The 23,108-nt window shown below is 40.9% G+C and overlaps 1 protein-coding gene across 2 annotated transcripts in view; it reads right to left on the bottom strand.

The window, feature by feature from the left end:
* The window catches only part of SLC24A4 (solute carrier family 24 member 4), a 143,667-nt gene that overhangs the window by 17,961 nt on the left and 102,598 nt on the right, over positions 1 to 23,108 (bottom strand). The window contains exons 3-11 of one of the 2 annotated variants that reach the window (XM_020802238.3): positions 22,348 to 22,424; positions 21,179 to 21,253; positions 20,751 to 20,835; positions 18,185 to 18,288; positions 17,051 to 17,125; positions 14,499 to 14,524; positions 13,500 to 13,553; positions 11,116 to 11,258; positions 1,143 to 1,312 (exon numbers count right to left, since the gene is read on the bottom strand). In XM_020802238.3, coding sequence (XP_020657897.3) covers positions 1,143 to 1,312; positions 11,116 to 11,258; positions 13,500 to 13,553; positions 14,499 to 14,524; positions 17,051 to 17,125; positions 18,185 to 18,288; positions 20,751 to 20,835; positions 21,179 to 21,253; positions 22,348 to 22,424 — 809 coding nt within the window. The remainder of the gene's footprint in view (positions 1 to 1,142; positions 1,313 to 11,115; positions 11,259 to 13,499; positions 13,554 to 14,498; positions 14,525 to 17,050; positions 17,126 to 18,184; positions 18,289 to 20,750; positions 20,836 to 21,178; positions 21,254 to 22,347; positions 22,425 to 23,108) is intronic. The other variant, XM_020802239.3, reaches the window with a different exon arrangement.

Genomic DNA, 23,108 nt, shown 5'->3' with positions numbered 1-23,108 from the left:
CCTCCTGATACAGTAATTTTTTTGGACTACAAGTCCCAGTCTTGTGAGGACCTTTGCCCATGGGGTGGGATTTCTGGAAGGTGAAGTCTACAACTTTTGGACTGACAGTGTTTTCTAAACACTGGACTAAACTTTACAAAAGGTGCTCCAACTCAATTGATGCTACAGATGTTGCTTGCTTAACCTTCCCTACGTTTTCATTCCATAACATAAGAATGTGCAATGAGGACTGCTGATTCTGACCAAACATCAATCTATTCCAGCACTTGTTTCTTAAAGTAATTAGATGACTGCTTCTAGGAAGGCCACCAACAGAACATGGATGTAAGAACTTGTTCACATTTTTGTTCGCCAGCATAATGCCTCAAAACCAAAGCATGGCAAAATTATTTTTGGGATTATAGCTCCCAAACATGCCCTGTAAGCAAGACACTACTGGTCAGAGAACCTGCCAATAGTCCAAAAAAGTAACTTTTCACAGCTTTGCTCTGAACATGATTGTTCAACACTGTGTCCAGACTAATAGCTATTGATAGACTTTTCCTCCATGGATGCATTAATCCTATTTTACTTCATCTAAACCAGTAGCCACCAGCACATGCTGATGCAGTGAATTCCATATATTAATTGTGTGTTGAGCGAAGAAGTCCTTCTAATAATGAAATGGATCCAGATTAACTCAGAACAGACACACAGAAATCAACAGGATATCTTAGTTGTGACCAACTTAACACCCATTGATTCTCTGCTCTTAGTACATGTGTGAATTCAACACAATGGAAGTTACATCACTTTCTTGCTATTTTTATCTTTCCTGTCCCTGGGAACATAGAAAGCTGCTTTTTCTGGAGCCAGAATTTTGGTCCATCAAGGCCTATATTGTTCACCCTATATAGCAGTAATGGTTTTCCAGGGTTTCACGCAGGAGTTTTTTTTCCAGGTCCTGGAGCTCAATCTGGGACCTTCTGTGTCCTTTCAACAGTAATTTCTTTGGGTAAATAGCTTTGAAAAATAAATTTTTGCAAAGTACCATATATCTTGATTGCTCCATAAACAAATATATAATAGAAATTAAAGGAATCACAAAAATATAAAATGATTCATTTACTTTGTTTCAACTACTCTCATCTTTGTAGACTTACCTCGTTAATAATGATCCTGCTTGCCATCCGTAGCCTGGTTCTTGGTCCAAATTTGTTTGTAATCATTATTCGCAAGCCAGCTTCAGGAAAACGATATTTCGGAGGACTGGAACAAATTATCTCATCGACCATCACCACGGAATTTCGGCCATATTGTTGCATTCCCTTCACTATTGATCACAACACCAATGGTTAATGTACCTTTTTCACTGTGCTTTTCTTTCCTCTCTTTGCCTCACAATAGTACCTTCAGATTTCAGTTTGAAATGTTAAAAATCTTGAATTATTTGATTTTCAAAATGCATCCGGGTAAGGCTGCACATTAAGAAGAGCGTTTCAAGATGTGGTTATGTGAGGACAGATTGGCTTTGTGTGGGAATAGACTGCCCTTCATCCTAACTCCATCTCTTTAGCTTGCAATTATTTTTGTTATCATTGCTGCTATTGTTATTTTGCAGGTTTGGCTCTACATTCAAATACTTTCAGGTAATTCATAATAAAAACTATAATCCAATCAAAATTCTTCCTTCTTGGAAGTGTGGGACATGTTCAATATTACCCATCAAAACCAGTAAGTCTCAAAACCTATTTGTCTGTAATAATAACAGTGATGCTGATGCTAACAACTTGCTAATGACTGAGACAAAGTAGATAACTCCTGAAAAATTAGTGTTGCTGTTGATCAAAATAGAATAAAATTAAAAAAGAACAAGTTCATGGTACAATCACAATTTTAAGAGTATCATATCTACCTTTACTATACGTCACACTACCGTACAGCTTAGAGAAAGCTTGTTTTGGTGGATTTCTGATTATCTATATAAAAATGGAAGCTTTACAGTATACATCTCTGTTTCTAAACCCAGATATAAAGCACATAGCTCTGAGTATTAATAAAAGGAAAACATAATAAGTGCATGCAAGTATTACAACAAATGCTATCAGCGAGACAAAGGAGGTACAGTAAGGCTTAGCAGACAGGAGACATATGGTGTTAGAATACACATTGCAGTAAAGTAAAATATTAACCCCAGAAAAAAAGGGAAGTCAGAGAAGGGAAGGGGTGAGGGGCAATAGCATTATTTGTTGCCCAGTTACTGACGTTTAAAAATATATACACACACATGTATTTATAGTTGGTTACTTACGTTAAGAGCAACAGGAAAGTTTAGTGTATGTGTGGAAAATAAATAAATAAACCATTAGTGCATAATTCCAGGCTGAAAGCTCTGCACATCTGGGAAAACACAGAGCTAAAGCAAAAGGATAAAAGAAGATTCCTTAGAAAAGTCTCACACATGATGACTGCATGCCTGTTATTTCATAGTTAAAGATAGAAAAGAGAGATAAGAAAGAGCCCCAACCAACATTTTGTTTTAAACTGCATCCTGGAGAGAAGCACTGTCTTCTACAAAGCTACCCAGGGCTGAGTTCAATTTGCTGATTTCTCTCTCCCGCTTAAGAAATGCAGTGCCCAACTGGGACATGTGAGAGGCAATATGAAGGTGTACAGAAAAGGTACAAAAAGTGGGCTGAATTTGCACAGTCAACTGTCTAAACTACAAAAGGAAAATAATTAAGTAGGAACAAAGTTGAACTGCATGACCCTGACAGCAGCTGGGGATAGAATCCTATTTTAAAATAATAAAATAATAATATTTTAAAATAATTCCCTATGCATCAAAGTCCTGCGGGGAGAGGGGGATGACACATCAATGAGATGGTAGGTTGGAAACTTTCTCCTTGCTTTCTGTATGTATTTCTTTAACACCCTGCCTTTCTGCCAAGAAAGAACTCATAGCAGCCAGCAATGCCAAAATCCAAATCAGAAACAAAATCTTAATTAAAAGCTTAACATTAAACACATAAATATTCCCCACTGTGCCTCCTTGATGGGGCTGGACATGATGATCCAAGAGTCCCTTCCAACTCTGTAGTTCTAAGATGAGGATGATGATCAAATATAAATACAATTAAGTACACAACAATAAACTGCGAACACAATTTTAGAAACACAACAGAAGACACAATCAGCATAGAAGGTAGTTTTCTATCTAAATTCCCTAACCCTTTTACCTGAGATAGCTGTGCACATTGCTCATTTACAGCACCTTCTGCTTCAACATTCCTTGCTGTTGTTTAGTCGTCAAGTCGTGTCCGATTCTTCATGACCCCATGGAAGAGTTGTGTCCGACTCTTCATGACCCTATGGAAGAGTTGTGTCTGACTCTTTGCGACCCCTCAACATTCCTACTGAGCTGCAAAAGTAGACCAAGCGGTCCCTGACCAATCTCTTGTTTGAAATGGTGCTACTTAAATTGGCTCCATCACAGCTAAGCCTAGAGTTGCTACATCAACAGGAGTCCAGTTCCTGCAATTTGAGGCCCCCAACCTGGAACAGAAGGGTGATGTTATAAAGACTTCACCCTTGAGATGTCATAAGGAACAAAGCCCTCCAGCAATCACAACAAAATGCTCTGTGCGTGACAGACACTGTGGAGACAAAATTTGAAGGCCAATATACCAGTGCTTGCTGAGAACAATTTTCAGGTTGAAGCCTACTGCCAGTACCTTGGTAAAAGGAACAGGAACACTGTTTTCTAAACCAATGGTGGAACTAAAGAAAATATTGATCTATTTGTAGATCTCTGAGTGATCCTCAGTATGTCAGGGTTCTTATGTCAGCAGCCTCTGATTCTCTGAAATTTCAGGATCAAAGCCTTACACCTGCAGAATGTACTTCAAAACCTGAGTATCAGAGCCAAAGGCTAATACCTGGCAATATATGCCAGATGCTTTAGCTAAGAGCTTTGTGACAATTACATTTTTGAACTGTAATTCCCATGCCCTTCAATCAGTGGCCATGGTGGCTGGAAAATTCAGGGAGTTATACGCCTTTAAAAAGTAACTTTTCCAGACTTTGGCGAGCTAGATAGTCTAAGGACTTCAAGTCTTCCCTGCTGCTTTCATTTTTGTTGAGTCGTGATACCTGCCTTCCAAAAACTCCGTACTATATTTGGGGATGTGAGAACAAAGCATGAATGATGATGGCACTACAAATTTTTAAAATGCCCAAAGGCACTGTGTACACTTCCTTGCACTTGAGCATTTTTCTTCAGAGATGCAAGCAAAGGAAATCATGTGGTTTCATTATATATCTAACAGAGGCACTGAAGATGTCAGCTTTTAAAATGGCCACCTTTGAAGGAAGAAATGTGTGTTGATTTATTTATTTATTTATTTATTTATTTATTTATTTATTTATTTATTTATTTATTTATTTATTTATTTGATTTATATCCCACCCATCTGGTATATCATACCACTCTGGGCGGCTAACAGCAAAGGATATACAATTAAAATAAAGTCCATAAACATCAAATACTGACAAAACTGACAATATATCAAAGATAATAAATGATAGATAGAAAAAAGGAAGGAAATTAGGTCAAATCAGATTACATGCTAGCAGGAGGGAAGGCCTGGATGTAGAACCATGTTTTTACTTGCGTTTTAAATGTACCCAGCGTAGGGGCCGCACGACTCTCAGGAGGGAGATTGTTCCAAAGGCGAGGAGCCACCGCCGAGAAGGCCCGGTTTCGCGTCTTTTCCCACCAGGCCTCCATCAGCGTCAGGCTCCTCAGCCTCACCCCCTGGCTCGCGCGGGTGGTCCGGGTAGATTTTGGTGGGAGCAAGTGGTGGAAAGTTGCTGATTATGGCTGACAAGAAGCACCTGGGGTTGCACCTTACCTATGGTGCTACTGATCCTCAGTAACCAGGCAAGGTATTAGTGGCACACTTTTAAAGTACTACCAAGTCCACCCATCTCTTGTAATCTCCAGCTCCAGTGGAATGCTAGAATTCCACACATAGGTATGCAGGGCATTACAACTCAGCACATTTGAAGGGTGCCCAGTTGGGAAAGGCATGCATAAGGTGCAAGTTTCAACTTAAGACAGAAACTTGGGACAGCTTTAGGCATGCTATTATCTCTTAGCTTCAGCCCCAAGACATGGGCTGTTCATTATTGGGAGGGATGAAACTATCTATCTGCTGGGATTATTGCAGGCATTATTGAGATAATCTGTGTGAATTCCCCAACCCAGGTTGTGTAATATGATGAACTATTTCATTTGTTACAGATAATGGGGCCTGTAATATGACATCTCTGCAAGGAACTAGGCTGAGGAAGACTGAATCATCGGAACCACTTCTAACATTTAGATAAGAGTGCTGCAGGAATGCTAAGGGCCATTCTTCCTATGTTGTTCTTCTCCCAATTGACATCCTCATGAGTGTCTTGATTTTTGATGTGGCAGGCCTAAACAATGACGCTACCAAATTAGCCTCCCAGGTTCTTCAACCAATAGGTTCTTATTCTTCCTGCATTTCTTTCCGTTTTTACTTTGAATGATGAGCTGTAACAATGGGTACTTTTCAGTCCTCGTTGCGTGACTAACATATTCTAGCTTTCAGCATTTTATGATTTATTTATTTTTTCACTTGCTTCAATGTTCACCCTCTCAGTGTAAGAAATCCATTAAATAAGATTATAACCAAGAATAAGAGATCAACTATAACTGCTTTTCACTGAATCATTGGACTTCAATGAAAGAGGAAGCTGTGGTGTTTTCAAGGAGTTGATCTTATAAATGATAACTCTCTGGTGGATTTCTTTAGCAATGTCTCTGAAGTGCACAATGCATCAACAGAAAAGCATCAGCACAGTTTCCATTCACTGCAGAACGTAACCCTCAGAGTGTTAATAAGGTTGAGGAGTGCAAATGAAGAGCCTGGAAGGATTCAGAAGGATGCAAGAAGCACTTTACAGTTGCATCAAAGTTGTGGCTTATAGGCAGGAAGAATGAACTGTACGTTAACTGCTTAGACAACATATGACTCCTCTGCTATTAATGAGTTCCATTCTCTCGCTTTGTTATTTCCATCTGTTCATCTTAGAACTCGAAATTATATGTTGCAGATAGTCAGGAACTTGGTGGCCTGGAGATTATGCTGGAATGTGCCCCAGATGAATGGGATTGGGCTTCTGAGATGAAGAAACTAGGCAAAACTGGCATGAGTGCCAGACCAGACTGAGAAAACAATTACAGAGACTTAAGAACGGTAAATAAAAATATAAGACGGGCCTCTAAGAACTTATCTACAGTGACTTTTAGGTGACGTTAGAATATACTAAGAGGGATGTGGTGGCGCTGTGGGCTAAACCGCAGAAGCCTGTGCTACAGGGTCAGAAGACCAAGCAGTCATAAGATCGAATCCATGTGATGGAGTGAGCGCCCGTCGCTTGTCCCAGCTCCCGTCAACCTAGCGGTTCGAAAGCATGCAAATGTGAGTAGATTAATAGGGATCACCTCGGTGGAAAGGTAACAGCGTTCCGTGTCTAAGTCGCACTGGCCATGTGACCACGGAAGATTGTCTTCGGACAAAACGCTGGCTCTACGGCTTGGAAACGGGGATGAGCACTGCCCCCTAGAGTTGAACACGACTGGACAAAAATTGTCAAGGGGAACCTTTAGAATATACTATGGATATAATATGTAATATAATATGTTAAAAATAATGTTACTTATTGCTCTTCATCTTTTTGGTTAAGAAGAGCCAATGCCACTACTTTCAAGCATTTTGATTAAGTTTATTTCTGCAAAATGAAAATATTATTTCATAAAGTTATCTTTTCTAAGGCAGTTTCTGGACATTTCAGGAATTTTTTTGGATTATTAAAATGATTATGTGTAAATCAGTCAATAAGTGGTACCTTAATAACACATTAGGAATGAATAAGTAACATTAATCGTTACTGAAGACCAACCAATAACATTTATATTTTTTTAAAAATGACCATGAACTCAGTAAGATTCTGAAGCTCTGGGCTAAAACCTAGTTATTGCCTAAAGAAAAGATTGGCCTAAAGTTTGACTGATTCCAAACAATTCACAGGTTGCTAAGAGAAATAAACAGGTTTCCTGATTGTTTGGAGCTTTGCTGAAATCTCGGGGGACAGTGCAGTAAGAATACCTGTGGGCTGAGCAGGGGGTTGTTCCCAAAATCATAGGGGACGGCTTGTCCATCTATGGCCATTAACTACCTATGCAATTCAACTGCTTTTCTCTTCATTCACAACTTGATCATCATCGAGGGCAGAAATATACTACAGACCAGGTGATTCTGATAGCTGTTGATCATGATGCTCTCCTGCCTGTTCCAGATGGATCCAGTTCCACCATCTGCTTGGAAGTGCTTTTGAAACCAATGAGCAAAACAAAACAAAACAAAACTTCAAAGGCAAGCTCCTGTTCCTCACTAAGGGCCTGTCTACTGCAAAGTGTTCAGGAAGCTAAAGATGAAAATCACTGCTAGATTTCCACTTGCTTTCAAACTCACGTACATGTTAACCTTTAAAACACTAGAAGATTGTTATTGTTGTTGATGCAGAAGACAATCAAGCTAACCTTCTGGAATGTGGATGAGTTGTATACACATCTGATCCATGTCCTGCAGAAACCCACCCTTGGTATTTTATTACGGTAGGTTTTTATTGACCAGCTAGGAAGCAAAGCCAAACGTGTGTGGGTCATCACAAAAAACGCATAGGGGTGTCCAGCCAGTGAGCTATTGTCAAAACATGAACATTAGCTGCAAAAGTACACATCTTCACTTCTTACATATAAGGCTCATCTCTGAAATTGGATTTTCCTCCAGGTAAAAAGGTTTTTATATATGAGAATCCAGTAATAGAAGCTTTTATATTTCACCAGTCACAGCTCTTGAAAGCAATAAAAGTTACAAGCTTCAAAGGCAGCTTTGCAGTCTGTGAACCTCCCTTTTATTCTCACCCTCAAGTAATAAAATCCCTGCTGTTAGGATGAAGAAGGCAGCAGGGAGTGAGCAGGTGCTCTTTGTTCGAAAACAATCAGGCTTTGCACTCATATACTGGGAGAAGATTAAGGTGAGAGTCAAACCTCTCTGACCAGGGAGAGGTGTTAACAGACAACCCAGACTTCTTTGCTAGATGCAGCGTGCAAAGCTAGAAGGGCGCTCTGCTTTGGCAAAATCATGACTGGAGCAAAGTAAAATTCCCACCCCAAAGAAATGTGAAAGACGATCGCCAGGGCAACAGAAAGTGGGGACATACATATTTTGCCTAGCAACAAAAAAAGCTGCTGACTAGTGGCTATGAGAAGAAGTTGAATAAGTTTTTGGACTACAACTCTTAGAATCCCCCAACTAGAATGCCTACTGGAGATTCTAGGCTTTATAATCCAGACATAATGTCCTGGCTCGGGAAGGAGAGGTAACAAACAAGGGCATATATAGGTTAATATATAGGTAAATAGTTTAATTTTGAGCTGAACTTACACAGTACAGATTTAGAGTGTGATACATCAGTTTCCCCCTCAAACTGGAATTCTAATGGAAGACATAATCAGAGAATCATAAAGGGGCCTATAAGGCTATAGAGACCAACCCCCGGCTCAATGCAGGAATTCAAATCAATACAACATACCTGGAGGATGCTAAAGTTGATGAAGTCAGTTTTATGTGAATGATCAGCCCAGGGGTGGCTAGTGAACCGAATGGCACATAAGATGGAGGATTTCCTCTTTAAAGGAGCTACCAAGGTGCTGAGCATAGTTTGGAAATATGGTTCAGCTCCTTGGACAGCTATTAGAAAGTTCAGATAAAATCCTGGAGCAGATTTACTGCTATAGTGAAATTGGATTCATGTGTTTTCACTGAGCCAGCCTATATGACTGTTTCTTCTTACTTGTAAAAACCACAGCAAAAGTACAGCAAGAGACAAAATCCAAGAATGGAGTACTCTGGTTCAGTGTTCTCACTGCTTGAAATGGTTGCAAATCTCATGATTATGTGTGAAATCAAGGCGTATATGCATATACCAGTTTCAATTTTAAAAACTCTTGTAAATAATCATAGAGAAAGAATCAGAGACAGATGTGTACTTTGTTGGGGTTTTTTCGGGCTTTCTTTCATGAGGAATTGGTAAAAAAACCAAAAAAGCAAGAAGTAACACAAGGAGACTTATGTGGTTACTAATTTCACTAGTTGTGTTCTTGAATTTCACTAGTTTTTTCATTAAAACAATGTGAATTGAACAATACAGAATTCCATCTTTTCTTGCTCAGTTCAAAAGGTGAGTACTTCTAGATGTTAATTACAGTAATGCACTAGTTTTTTAGCTGTTATCTCTTCACACAGAGTACTAGGAACTTAACTGAAAAACTCATGAAGAGCAACGTACCCTGCACTTTGGGCTGCCAGTAACAGACAGAATACAGCATCGAAGTGTCAGAAAATCCACTTCTCCCTTGAATCCAGCACTTGCATGCAAGGTTATGTTCTCCTGCAGATCTTCACTCAGTGTCACATGTTACAAATGAACAAGGAAACAAATACTCTTTGTTTCCATACTCTATAGTCTGAACATAGTAAATCTTCAAACTGTTTTTCATTTGGGCATACAGTACTTTCCACATGGTCTTGTCTGCTACCCCTAGGTTCCCAACCTTTGTTACTTGGATGTTTTTGAACTGCAACTCCCAGAAACCCCAGCCAGCACAGTTGGTGGTGAAGGCTTCTGCGAGTTGCAGTCCACAACTCCTGAATAAGCCAAGGTTGAGAACCAGTGTGCTACACACAAGTTGCACACTATTCTTTCTTCATTGTCAATGTTAAAGTTGTATAGCTAATCTGTAGTCAGGATCCTAGAATGGCAAAACTAGAAGGGACCCTACAGATCACCAAGTCCAGCCCCTGTCAAGAAGGTATAGGAGGGAATCAAACACCCAGCTTCTGGCTCCTAAACCTAAACCACTGAGCTATCCAGCATGTTCAACTGCAGTCCTACTTCACCACTTTTTTTCCACTTCCACTAATAGTGAAATGCTGATATATAAAGACCTGAAAGGTTTGAGACCACAGTACCTGTTGAAGCACCTTTCCCCAAGATCTAGCACCCATACCACTCACACCTCCCAGGCTTTGACCAGGAGTTGGGCCTTCTCAGTGGTGGCTGCCTCTCTGTGGAATGATCTCCCTGTGGAGGTGCACCAGGCCCTTGATTTCCTGGTATTTAGAAAGCATATAAAATCATTGCTCTTCAGAGAGGTGTTTCAGGACATCCTTTCTTTGCACTTGTTATTTTTAAAATATATATAATGATTTTTCCACATTTACTGCTTTTTGTTGGTAGCTGCCATCTCATGCTTTCTGTGAATTTTTAAATACTATTGTGGTTGTGGGCGGGTGGGGGATGATCGTCTTCTTTATATTTATGCTTTTTTAAAGAAAATGCCCAGTGTAGTGGCAAGACACTAGATGATGTGGTATAGAAATTTAACAAGCTAACAAACAAACAGTTGTTTCAGGTCATTGCGGCTATCTGCCAGTAAGATGGGGTCATCTGCGTATCTTAAACTACTGATGTTTCTTCCACCAATTTTCAGTCCTTTTTCATTTGAATCTAGTTTGATTTTCTGTATATGTGCTGCTTACAGATTGAACAGATAAAATGCACCCTTCTCTGACACCTTTGCCTATAGGAAACCATTTTATTTCTCCATGTTCTGTCCTTACAGTAGCTTCTTGTCCACAATGCAGGTTACCCATCAGAACAACCAAGTGCTAAGGCACAACCCATTTCTTCCAGAACAATCCATAGTTTCTTATGATCTACACAGTCAGAGGCTTTGCTGCAGTTTATAAGGCACAGAATATGTACTAGGATAATTTAATATTGCCTCACAGGCTCAGCTAAATTACATTTATTTGAAAGTAGTGGAAGAAAGAAAGAAACAACAACAACAGAAAGTAAATGGACAATATTGTATCATTCTGCTTAAGACTGCAGTAGTTAGTAATTAATATATGAACCACCAATAGACAAAATACTTAATGGCAACCTTTTGTTCAGCTCCTGTCTGCTTAGCCTTACCTTTCCACAACAATGGTATTGTCGGGTCATCATGATCAAGGTCATAAGAGTCATTACCATCTTCCAGTTCACTGTTGACTGTGTTGCCGTTCCCAACATTCATACTTTTGATAGTAAAGAAGTTCTGCATCTTCACATTGTACCTGGATGTAGAAAGGTAAGGGAGTAAATGCAGGTTGGTAGAGTTCTAAAGATGTTGTTAGTTATCTTTTCTATACCAATTTCTAATATCATTACCTCTGTGAACAGGGTAGCTTGAGACACTGTGTTCTGTCCAACTAGGTGAGAACCATGTTACACATTATGTTTGTGATCTGGCCTGAATTAAGTACTTCTACGTCCTCATGATTTCAAAGGGAAAATGTACAGGCTGTGCTCATCCCTCTTAAACTAAATGCAGTGAGACCTGGAAAAATGATGTACATATGCAACAAACACATAGCATTGCTACATGAGCTAGGCAGCTGAGAATGACTGTAGTTCATTGCCACATGTACATGGAGTCACAATATGTTGCAGCATAACATACTGTCTTATAAGAAACATGGTTTTGACTTTGTGTTTTGTATTCCTTGCATAAAGCATATCCTGAAGACATTCAGTCAACACAACAATTGAACAAAGACCAGAGTAGGTACACATGACATTAGTCTCATTCAGGAACAACACAAAAGAAGACACAGCCCTCAACTGTGCATATACAGGAAGCTACAAGAAGTCTATGTAGAGAACAAAGAAGCGTTCTTTGGTCTCCATTGCCAGCTATAGTGGGATGGGAGTCAGGTAGTCTGTACGGCCTGTGAAAACTGGTTTTACAACGCCTTTCTCTGACTCACTTCCCCCTTTCTGCCCTCCTGAAGAAGAAATGCCACTCCTGGAAACTTCTGGAAGCAGCAATGTTCCTTTTTGACAGAGTGTGGGGCTTTTAAAATACCTTTGGAAGTAAACAAAACAACAGCTTTTTAAAAATCAAATTGAATTCTACATCCAGCTACTTCTGGTTTTTATTTCTTCATTTTCTTCATTTCCCTCTGCTTTTTGGAGGTCCGTACAGCCCCTGCTAGGACCCTAGGATGGGAAACTGGTGCCCACGTTTGCTAGCTCCATCCTGTATATCTGCTTCAGTTTTCCACAGGTCAAAAAGAATGCATGAAACTGGTCTGCACTCTGCCAGGTTTTGTCCACTTCACCCAATGTCGTGTTTTCCAAGTAGTAACTGGAAATGTTGGGTCTTCTCTCCCACCCCACCCTGCCCTGAGGATGGGTGTGAAGCCCCTCAGGAGAAAGAAGGAAGAGAACAGGGTACACCCCAAAAGAAAAAAAAAGAGTATGTTTTCAAGAAAAGGAAGGCTACAATCAGCAGTAGATTCACCTTGAGATTACAGTAAAGGTAAAGGTTCCCCTTGACATTTTTTAGTCCAGTCGTGTCCGACTCTAGCGGGTGGCGCTCATCCCGTTTTCAAGCCATAGAGCCAGCGCTTGTCTGAAGACAGTTTCCGTTGCCACGTGGCCAGCGTGACTAGGGAACACCGTTTTACCTTCCCACAGAGGTGGTACCTATTTATCTACTCATATTTGCATGTTTTCGAACTGCTAGGTTGGCGAGGAGCTGGGACAAAGTGACGGGAGCTCACTCGTGTGGATTCAATCTTACGACTGCTGGTCTTCTGATCCAGAAGCACAGGCTTCTGCGGTTTAGCCCACAGCGCCACCACATCCCCTTGAGATTTCAGTACCATGCAGCAAAACCCTGGTTGCCTTGCCCTAGTTACAGCCTTGTTTTCTAATCAACAGCACCTTTCTAAGGTTTCTGGCATACATCAGAAGTGTCTTTCCCATCACCAGCTACCTGATCCTCTTAGCTAGAGATGCTGGGGATGGGACTGCAGACTTTTAGGTAGTAAACCATGCCCACAGCCTTGGGTATTCCTTATGGCCCACAACCTGCCATAACCTGCTCTAATCCCTGCAACAGGCAAAAGTGAAGATAAAGAAGGAACAAGTAGATTGTGCCCAATAGTGGTGGTTTTTGACAGAGAGGTGAGACTTGAGAATACTCCAGAAGGAACACCTCACTTTTCTCTGAAGAGGTCTCTTCTGTTTGCTGCATGTGAAATCCCCAGCACCAAACCATTTCAAGATTATATTAATTAGATTTGTTGAGCTATGGTTCAGGCCTGTGATGGGATGTAGCTGACAGCAATTGTGAGCAGGGTATGTATTCCATAAAATAATTTATCTAGCACAGGGAAGCAACAGCATTGAAATGGGGAAGTTATATTTTCTGTGTTATTGTTAGCTAAATGTCAAAGCACAATATAAAGTCAGATGAGTGAAAAGCCAAAAACAATTAAAGAACAGAAGGAGAATTTAAGGGCACTTACTTCATGATCAGTATATAGAATGAATACATAATGATGAGTATAAGGCTTTCCCACCTCAAAGAAAAAAAAGGAAAGAAATTATTACAGGATGCCATTAACAGAACTGTAAGTCATAAAGCATATTTTCTGTGGGAAAGAAACCACCATTCATACCAGGGAGGATTTGCTTTCAATCAAACTCATTTTAAAAAATGTTTTAAATGCTTTTGACAATTTAAATTAAAAGATCTGTTTTTAAAATTTTAATTGTGATTTTAATTGTGATTTAAAAATCAATCAAGTTGATTTTTTAAAAATCATTGATTTTTATCTCGATTCATACTGTCAAAACCATTCTCTGTCTTTATCCCTTGTTTTCCTTTGAACCTCCTCCTTCTTAATCACTCTTTCTTGCTGTCAGCCTCCCGGGTCCCTACTTTGCCCCATTCCTTTCTGGCATCCGGCCCTAAGCAACCTCGCCATCTCTATTTGTCAGACTTTTCACAGACTTTTGATTCTGTTGCAGATGTAAGCTGCAAAAAGGCAGTGCGGTTCCAAGCCAAAGTTCCTTCATGCCATTTGGCTTGAAGTAACTAGTGAGTAATCCTATCTTTGTAGGATAAACTGGCTGGTAAACTGGCCCAGGGAACAGAGGAAATGCGTTAAGTACTGCTCTGCTAGCAAAAAAAGGTTAGCAGCAGGATCACACCTCACCCCATGAAGCCCCACATGTGGAACGTCAAGGTCCAAATACCTCTTGTTGCTCAAAATTACCTAATGTTACCACAAAATTGTCTCACAACTCTTCTAAACCTGGTATTGGTAAAGCAACTTCTTTCTACTGGAATCAGCAGGAAACTGAATCTATCTCATCCTTCACTCCCTTCTTTGCTACAGTCAGATTGTTCTGGTTGTTATAACAAGAGCACAACAAAGCCATTCTTCCCCACAAAAAAGAGTGAATTGTTCTGTCTGTTGAATTCCATTTTTAATCATGGAGAAGTAAGAAGCACAGCTTACCATACAATCTTCTCATCATATATAAACTAAAAAGAAGGGAAAAGAACAGGAAAAAGTTAATAATGATGATAATAATCTTCCTCTAGTTCAGCTGAAGAATTTCAATTCTATTTTACAACTAAGTAATTTTAGTATTAAGGCTTCCAAATAGAACTGTTATGGACTTTTGCTCAGATAACATAAAGGCCTGGTTCTGCATTTTTATTTCTTCAAATTCAATATCGCATGAACCTTTGTTGTTTATGGCAAAATATATCATGTTGATATATATAGCAGAAGTGAAGAATTATACGCTGAACAGGGTTCCAAAGTGGCCACATTATCTGGTGGCTGATCAGAGCTCCAGCAAAACTCCTGGTTATCATTAGAGAGCAGGTACTCAGTAAGGGAAAAAAAACACGCTGTATACAAGTGCATGAGGAAACCCCTGCTTTGAAAAGAGGCATTACAGGAAGAGAGTAAATACTTAATCACTGGCTCTTTAAAAAAAAAAACTATGAATAGCCCTCCCAGTTACTTCTTTCCTCCTGCAAGGAAATGTATTTAAGATTGCTTTGTTTTCTCAGGAAGTCATGGTTTTCTTGTATTTATTGACATGTAAGTTGTAATTAACTCCTACAATGATGCTGTTTCCCACTCTTATGTGGAAACAATCCATTTGTCTACTCTTCTTTTTAATCCCCTATGGTACAAAGTCCAGCAAGTTGAAGTAAGCAGGACAGCAGTTAGCTGAATGGGCAACCTGAGGATGCCTGGAGATAGTCCTTCAGCTGCAAATTTGGTGGCTAGAGGTCAAAAAGAACTGGAATTTTCATAAGTTAGCCAAGAACTTGACTCATAGGAAGTTGTCCTTCATTTTCCAATGTACAAAGATGGATTTTTTGGGGGAAATGTTTCTCATCAACTTTACCAAACCAACCAATTGCATGAGCAGTGATGGCATTTGGCATCCTTGGGCAGTTCCTGGGCATTGCCGCCAATGTCTGCCCTGGACCACAACCTGACTTGCCATGTCCACCATGGTACCTCAATCCACCCCAGTGAAACACACCTTCTGAGAAATATAAATGGAAGCAAGACCTACCCGACTAGTAATGTCTACACAGCTTGCTTTTTGTCCCACTGGCCATGCTGGCTGAGAGATTCTGGGCACCGAAGCTAAAAAGGGCAATTTTCTTTAGTTGGGACACTGTTGGTGTCTTCCATCACTGCTGACGAAGTAAGCCTACTAGGATCCACCAGCAGAGATAGGGAGCCCACAACAAGATACTTTCCTCAGGATTTCCTCCAAAGCCTGGAGCCTGCTCAGATGAGGTATCAACAGGGCACTTTATTCTTTACAGTAGAGATGAAGAATGTAATCCCCTCCAGGTCTGGTTGAACTAACATTTTCATTATTTGTCACTATTTGGCTATACAGTGGTGCCTCAACTTACAAACATCCTGACTTATGACCATTTTGAGTTGCAACCATCTCTGTCCGCAAAATTTTGCTTCGACTTGCGGCCAGAGCTTCTAGTTGTGACAGGAAAGAGGCAGGGGAAAAAGGCAGGGAATTCAAATTTGCTAACCATTGGTAGGCGAAGAGGCTGCTTCTTTGTAGCTCTTTCGCCCCAACGATTAGCATGAATGGTCGGAGGAGGCTTCGGACTGCCTGCTCTTGAGTAAGTACATTTACTTTGTTTTGCAGGGTGGGTTTGGGTTGGGGGGGTTATGTTTCTGTGCTGTGATGTTTTTTGTTTTGGTGTGTTTTTTTCCCAGCCCCATGGCATTCCGCTGGGGCTGGTGGGGGAGGGGCTGTGATTCCCCAGGTCCATGGTGTTCCGCTGGGGCTGGCTGTGTGTATGGGTTTTTTTTGTGTTTTTTCCCAGCCCCATGACATTCTACTGGGGCTGGTTGTGTGTGTGGGGTTGTGTTTTTCCCCCCAGCCCCATGGTGTTCTGCTGGGGCTGGCTGTGTGTGGGGGGGCTGTGTTTTTTCCCCAGCCCCATGGCATTCCTCTGGGGCTGGTTGTGTGTGGGGGGTTGTGTTTTTCCCCCCAGTCCCATGGTGTTCTGCTGGGGCTGGCGGGGGGATTTGAGTGTTTTCCCCCAACCCCATAGCATTCCGCTGGGGCTGGCTGTGGGTTTTTGTTTGTTTGTTTGTTTGGTTGGTTGGTTGGTTTTTTTGCTTTGTTTTGGTGTGTCTGTTTTTTGGCCCCAGCATGTTCCTATGGGGCTTGCAGTGGTTTTTTTTTTAAAGTATTTATTTTCCAGCCGGAATGGATTGATGGGGTTTCAATGCATTCCTGTGGGAAATGGTGCTTCAATTTATGACCATTTCGAGTTACGCCCATCTTGTGGAACAGGTTATGGTCGTAAATCGAGGCACCACTGTACTGGCTAGGAGTGATGGGACTTGTAATGTAGTCTAAAATCTGTGGGAGCCACAAAATCTTCATCCTCCTACACGGAATCTTGTGCACAGATTTTCAGATCACTTATGTATCCATTTAGAAATGACTACATTTATGTTTTTTTAAAAACAAGCTCGTCATAGAAATAGACTCTTACCACAATAAGCACAACCACAGACAAGGTGTAGTAGACAGAATCCCTGCACACAGACCACCAGGTAAGACGTACCACCTGGAAAGAGAGCACTGTTAATACATGCAACAGCCTCCACCTGAGCAAGTCTTTCATTTTAGACTTTATAAGAGGCCTGATTCTGAAAATATGTGGTCATACAGCTACACCCTATCAAAGTAGCACCAGTAAAACCAAGGGCTGATACACATAGGTAAGCGCACCATCTGGAAGGCTTTGCTTTTCAGGGTTTGTTGCTCTGCCAGTAATTTTTCCCATATGTCTCACAGAAAGGATTACATTTGTTCCTCAAAAGCAGATGTACCCTCAGAAAAACAATTTTTGAATGTGTAATTCAGTCTGAGGGACAGATACATGCCCTGAGCCTCTACCAGTGATGTTGGCAAGTCTTTAGGTCTCAGTCCCAAATCCAAGTCTTTGGTACCAAGTTCTGGGTCCAAATCCCCATATCTGTGTCCCTACAAACTTTTTTTCAGAGAGAAAACAAGGGAGGGAGGAAGGGAGGGTGGGTTCCAAGTCCACGGGTCAAGTTCACGTCATTGAAAAAAAACACCCAAGTCAAGTTCAATGCACTGGTATGGCTTCAGTCCAACTTGACAGCAACTCCTGTGACTCAATTCTCCATCCCTGGCCTCTACAAAGAGGACACAACGGTTCTTCTCGTAGGGAAACTGGCATGGAAGACTTACAGTCCACCATGACCTTTTCTTGTACAAAATCCTGCTGAGATGGAGGCAAGCCACAGATGTTTCTGGTGGTTCACTTTGCCCCTCCCTAGTACAGAGAGCTGTCATTTACAGCTGGCAGGAAAGGGGCAACACTGTTATGCAGTAGCCAATATACTTGGTTTTTAGAGATTTTTCTAAAATAAAACATTTTCTCCATTTAGTAATTATATTAACAATGGTTTGCAGACTTAGACACACTGAGGAAAAAGTTGCTTCAATTTTATATTGGCAGGAATTGTGCCTAAAAGCATATTACCTTCACAGCCAAACAATGCATTTATAGTCAAACAACAATGTGTTCTGTGTTACATTCTTCTGCTCATCCTATTTAGGTGTCATGATTAGGAAGAGAATGAGAAATCCCACAAACCTGTCCGGCAAAGATTCCACAGACGCCAATGATGCAGAGTATATTAAAAACAGCTGAACCAACAATGGTTCCAACACCTACATCCCCATGAGTGATAAACACACCTGAGGGAGGGACAAAAAGAAAGAAGGAAGGATGAGCAACATCTGGGATTTTAAAACAATAAATAATTGTATGACATATTCTTTGGTCTGAGAAAACAGTCCCAGACTTAAGAGATACTGCCAGAAGAGGGAAAGAACATGGGCTAGACTAGAGCCTGCAGGAGACTTTCTGGATGGTGATTTCACGCAAGAAAAGCCATGCAGGATCAAGCCAAAGGTATTTCTCGTCCAACATCTTGTTTGCACAGTGGCCGACCAGCTGCATGTGGGGGGCCCACCAGATGGACAAGTATGCCAATGCATTCAACATGTTAAGTTCTACAGCAACAGATACTCTTCCTGGAAAAATGAGTCAAGACACAAATGATGGGTTTAATGAGTGCCCCAACTTTATTAGACACTTAAACTGTGCCAGCCACAGTTTAAATATGCAGAGGGGCCTACTGTAGTGCAGAAACCTGGGTCAGGAGCTGGGGGTCCCTTCTAACCTCCTCTCTTACCCTGACAAAGGCAAGTCCGAAGCCCTGAATCTGTGTTGTTTTATTTGCAGTGGGTAAGCAGGCCCTCCCAGGTTGCCACGCCTACAGCCTCAGGACCTTAAGTGAGCAATAGCCAGGGCAGCTCTCCCCTGATACATCCCTCACCCCAGCAATGGAATCTCAAGATCCACATTGCAGGGACATTGGACTGATCAGCACTCACCTGGATGCCCTTTTGGGACTCACCACTAATCATCCCCTTCCACATTACTGGCCAGTGTGACTAATTTAAAGAGGTCCACCTCTGATCTGCCCTCTGTGCTGGATAGACCACTGGTTCTTAACCTTGGGTTACTCAGGAGTTTTGGACTGCAACTCCCAGAAGCCTTCACCACCAACTGTGCTGGCTGGGGTTTCTGGGAGTTGCAGTTCAAAAACATCTGAGTAACAAAGGTTAAGAACCACTGGGATAGACAAAAACATCTTGCCCATCATTCAACAAGCCAATCAGATGAAATGGACCAAAATTCTATCTCTTTCTGAAATAGCCAACTAGTCTTGCACTGGTCTCACAGGTAGGTGAGTGGGTTGTGTCATCTTGCAAGAGGAGGAGTTGCGGGCAGGGATGCCTGTACAGAGGCTGCTCATCCTGCCCTCAATCCTTGTTAAGGGGAAACTAGAGTTCTCTTAATTGTCTCCTCATTCTGTAGAGCTGAACTACACAGGCATACTACCTCTAACACTGCAGATGACACATAGACAAACTGACTGGGAGGCACTGATGCCCCTAAACACAAATCTAACTCTCTTTTCATGTATCAGATGGCAGAGAACTCCACAGTTAAACTATGCACTATGTGAAGAAGTGATTCTTTTTAATGGTCTTGAATCTCCCCACCAATCTGGCTATTATAGGAAAGAGAGAAATTGTTTCCCTTTCAACTTTATGTACATCAGGGAAAGACCACAGAATGAGGGGAACAGAAGGATTAATCCTTCTCTCTCCAGCTGAAATCCAAGTTGCAATTAGGCTTTTTAAAAAGCTTCAGTTTGTCTCAGTATGTGTGCCTGTGCAAGTAATTTCCATTTTCACGGAAACCCTGAAGCAGCTGATCTTGCACTAAAGCACAAAACAATTTTCATACACCAGCAGCCACCATAGGTGCTAAAAAGTGAGTTCATTGATGTGACAAATACACCAGCATGATAATTTAAGGATGCCAGAATTTTAGATAGCATGGCTTTGGCCGGTATGACAGTACATATCCCATATGTACCTTTTCAGCAGCTGCCCCCAGATTATGGAAAGCCTTCCCGAGTCAGATTCATCTGGCACCAACACGGATGATGTTTCGGCGCCAGGTCAAAACCTTCCTGTTCCAGAAGGTTTTTAATTGAAATAATATCAACTGTGGGTCCTGATGGCAATTTTTAGAGCACTGTATTTTTAATTGTATTTTAATTGTTTTAGCTTTTTATCTTTTGGCTGTATTTGAATTGTTGTAAGCTGCCCAGGGACCTTTGGGTAGTGTGGGTGGCATATAAGTTAAATGAATAAATAAATATGGATAACCAGGGACCCAGAATGGGCAAAAGATCCTGGTAGATAAAGCCTGGAGAGTATAGGAAGGCTGCACGTAAGTTCTCCAAATTAAATGCACTGCTGATGGAGCTTTAATGCAAGGGTAGGGAAGCTCTGACTCGTCAGATGTCTTGGACCTACAGCCCCTCTGAAGCCCCACTGCGAATAGCCAACTGCAGAAAGATTGTGGGAGCTGTAATCCCATACATTTGGGTGTCCAAAAGGCTACCCATTCCATTCTCAACTGAAAATTATTGAAATCCAACAGAGTATAAATGAGAAATTTTCCTTGGTGGCTATTATGAAGATCAGTAGACACATGGTATAATAGCATTCTTGATATCCCTGGCATTTAGAAAACAGTTGTATATGTCATACACAGCTTTGGGTATATTTCTTACCTATGACAGATGCAAATAATTCTGGGGTTGAGCTCCCTGCAGCCATAAATGTGGCTCCTGCCACATCTTCACTCAAATGTAGTTTCTGAAAGAAATGTAGATGGAGGATCCATCAATTACTATATGGTTATAACATTACTTAAAAAACAAAACCCTTTCACCAGATGTGAGAAAGACCAGCGAAGCCAAATCTTAAAATGTAATCCTTGGCCTACACAACCTTCAGAAATAAGTATGAGGTAGACCACTAGGATTAAGGGCTATAATGCCCATGCTTCTATGGGCATTCTACCTCTTATTTATTTGACCTTCACTTGTGAAGGTCAAATAAATAAAAATCTACTCTATTTTATCAAGCAGGCCACTCTCCTTCAGCATGCCACATGCAATAAACAGGTTTATAAGAGCAAAAATTCACTTTCACGTACCTCACAGATTTTCTCTAAAGATGGAACAAAGAAATCATCACATACAATAGCCAAGGCATAGAACATATACAGAGCCTGTGGAAAAATAAAAGGCAAAAAAGGTATTAACAAAATGAGGCCACAACAACCTAGCAATAAACTCCTAATAATACTTCAAGCAGTACCTGTTAAGCTTTTCTGGGCAGATAAAACATATCACACTCTTGAGTCTCCCCATCTTATTCCATGTTGTTATTATATCTGAGAACAGTGAGGTAACGACTGAAACGTATCACATCATGTATATTGTGCAGAACAATAGGACGACAAAAGCCATGGTTTGTACCCATGCATCATCCGCAATGTCTATTTCCAGCCAAGATTTATGGGGAAAGACTGAAGTAACATAGGACACTGCCTGATACCAGCAAGTCAGATTACTTGTCCATCTAGCCCATATTTTCTCCTCTGCATGGCTACAGTTCTTTAGGGTCTCTCTGCAGTCTCTTTTCCCCTGAAAACAATCTCTTCCATATTCCATACACACTACATTCCCTGTATCTTACCTCACCTGTCCTCTCTGCCTTCCTTTACCACCCTGGTTGTTCTGAACCCCTTACACGGAAGTAGAAGAGAAGCAAATATATTCTTGGCTTGAAAGCACATGTATTCAGAAGTTAGACATTTTAGTTTGTTTGATTACACTTCCCAGACTATCCAGCTACCCAGCTTTCATGGCAACCCAGCTTTCATTGAAACAAGTTGTACTGGCTCTAGGAATCTCGGAGTTATAGTTTAAAAAAAATTCCAAGCTGTGGACAAAGGAACCTCCCTGTCCCAGTTCAGACTATTTCTCCATATTGCCCACCATAGCCTATAGCTGGCCATGGCTCTTCAGGATACCAGGTAAAAGTCTTTCCTATCAACAGCCTTTTGATCTTTTTAACTGGAAATGACTGGTGATGGGACCTGGGACCTTCTGCATCCTACTAGGATGCAATCTTCCCTGAGAAAATCAATTGATAAGAGAACAGAGCTCCCTTTAAATGGTGTTGCTCTGCTTACATCTTTTGGATCAGGAAAGCTAAAAATGTTTTCTAAAAGTTAATGAATGATAATTATAAGGCAGATTTTGACTAATGATCAAATTAATTCTAGCAGTATATACATGAAAGCCTGAGCATACTTACACCAAAAATATGAAGCAATATTGCTCCTTGCTTCCTTTCCTTGTGTGTGAACAAATCATCAGGGAATTCATGAATTGCTGGGAAAAGAAAAAGGTAAACAAGGAAGGACGAGTTATGGAACTGAACTTGTAGAGACAACTTAACAATCAGGAAAGATTAAGGTTCATTGAGTACCGTATTTTTGCTCCATAAGACGCACCTCCAAATAAGACACACCTCATTTTTAGGAGAGGAAAACCGGAAAAAAAATATTCTGGCAAATTCATAAGGCAGTACCAATAGATAGATGTTGTCACATCAATTACCTCAATCTTCTTGCAGTGTACAACACAGTGAGAGCTTTTGAACAATTTGTAGTTGGCAAAGTTATTTCAATAGCCACAGACAACAACACTACAATGCTTTATATCAACCACCAAGGAGGAACAAAATCCATGTCTTTCTTGCTACTAACAGTACAGTTTTGGGACTGGTGTATTCTCAAGCATGTCATTTCACAAGTCATACATGTACCAGAAGTGGAGAATCATGAAGCAGACTTCTACAGCAGGATGACACACAATGAGTGGGAATTACCATCTCAAGTTTTAACACTTATAATGAATTGTTATTGCACTGAAAGAGATGAATAAACAGATTGTTGCTGGGTAGTCAATAAGAGCTATGATGAAGAAATCACCACCAGCATAGGTGTAAGCAAACAGCAAAGCATGCCTCACTTCCACTCCCTCCCTTCCTTACAGCAATAGTTTTCTCTCTCT

Source organism: Pogona vitticeps, chromosome 1 (genome assembly GCF_051106095.1).
Source record: "Pogona vitticeps strain Pit_001003342236 chromosome 1, PviZW2.1, whole genome shotgun sequence".
Classification (NCBI taxonomy): Eukaryota; Metazoa; Chordata; class Lepidosauria; order Squamata; family Agamidae; genus Pogona; species Pogona vitticeps.
This window is presented reverse-complemented; position numbering and strand designations above follow the sequence as displayed.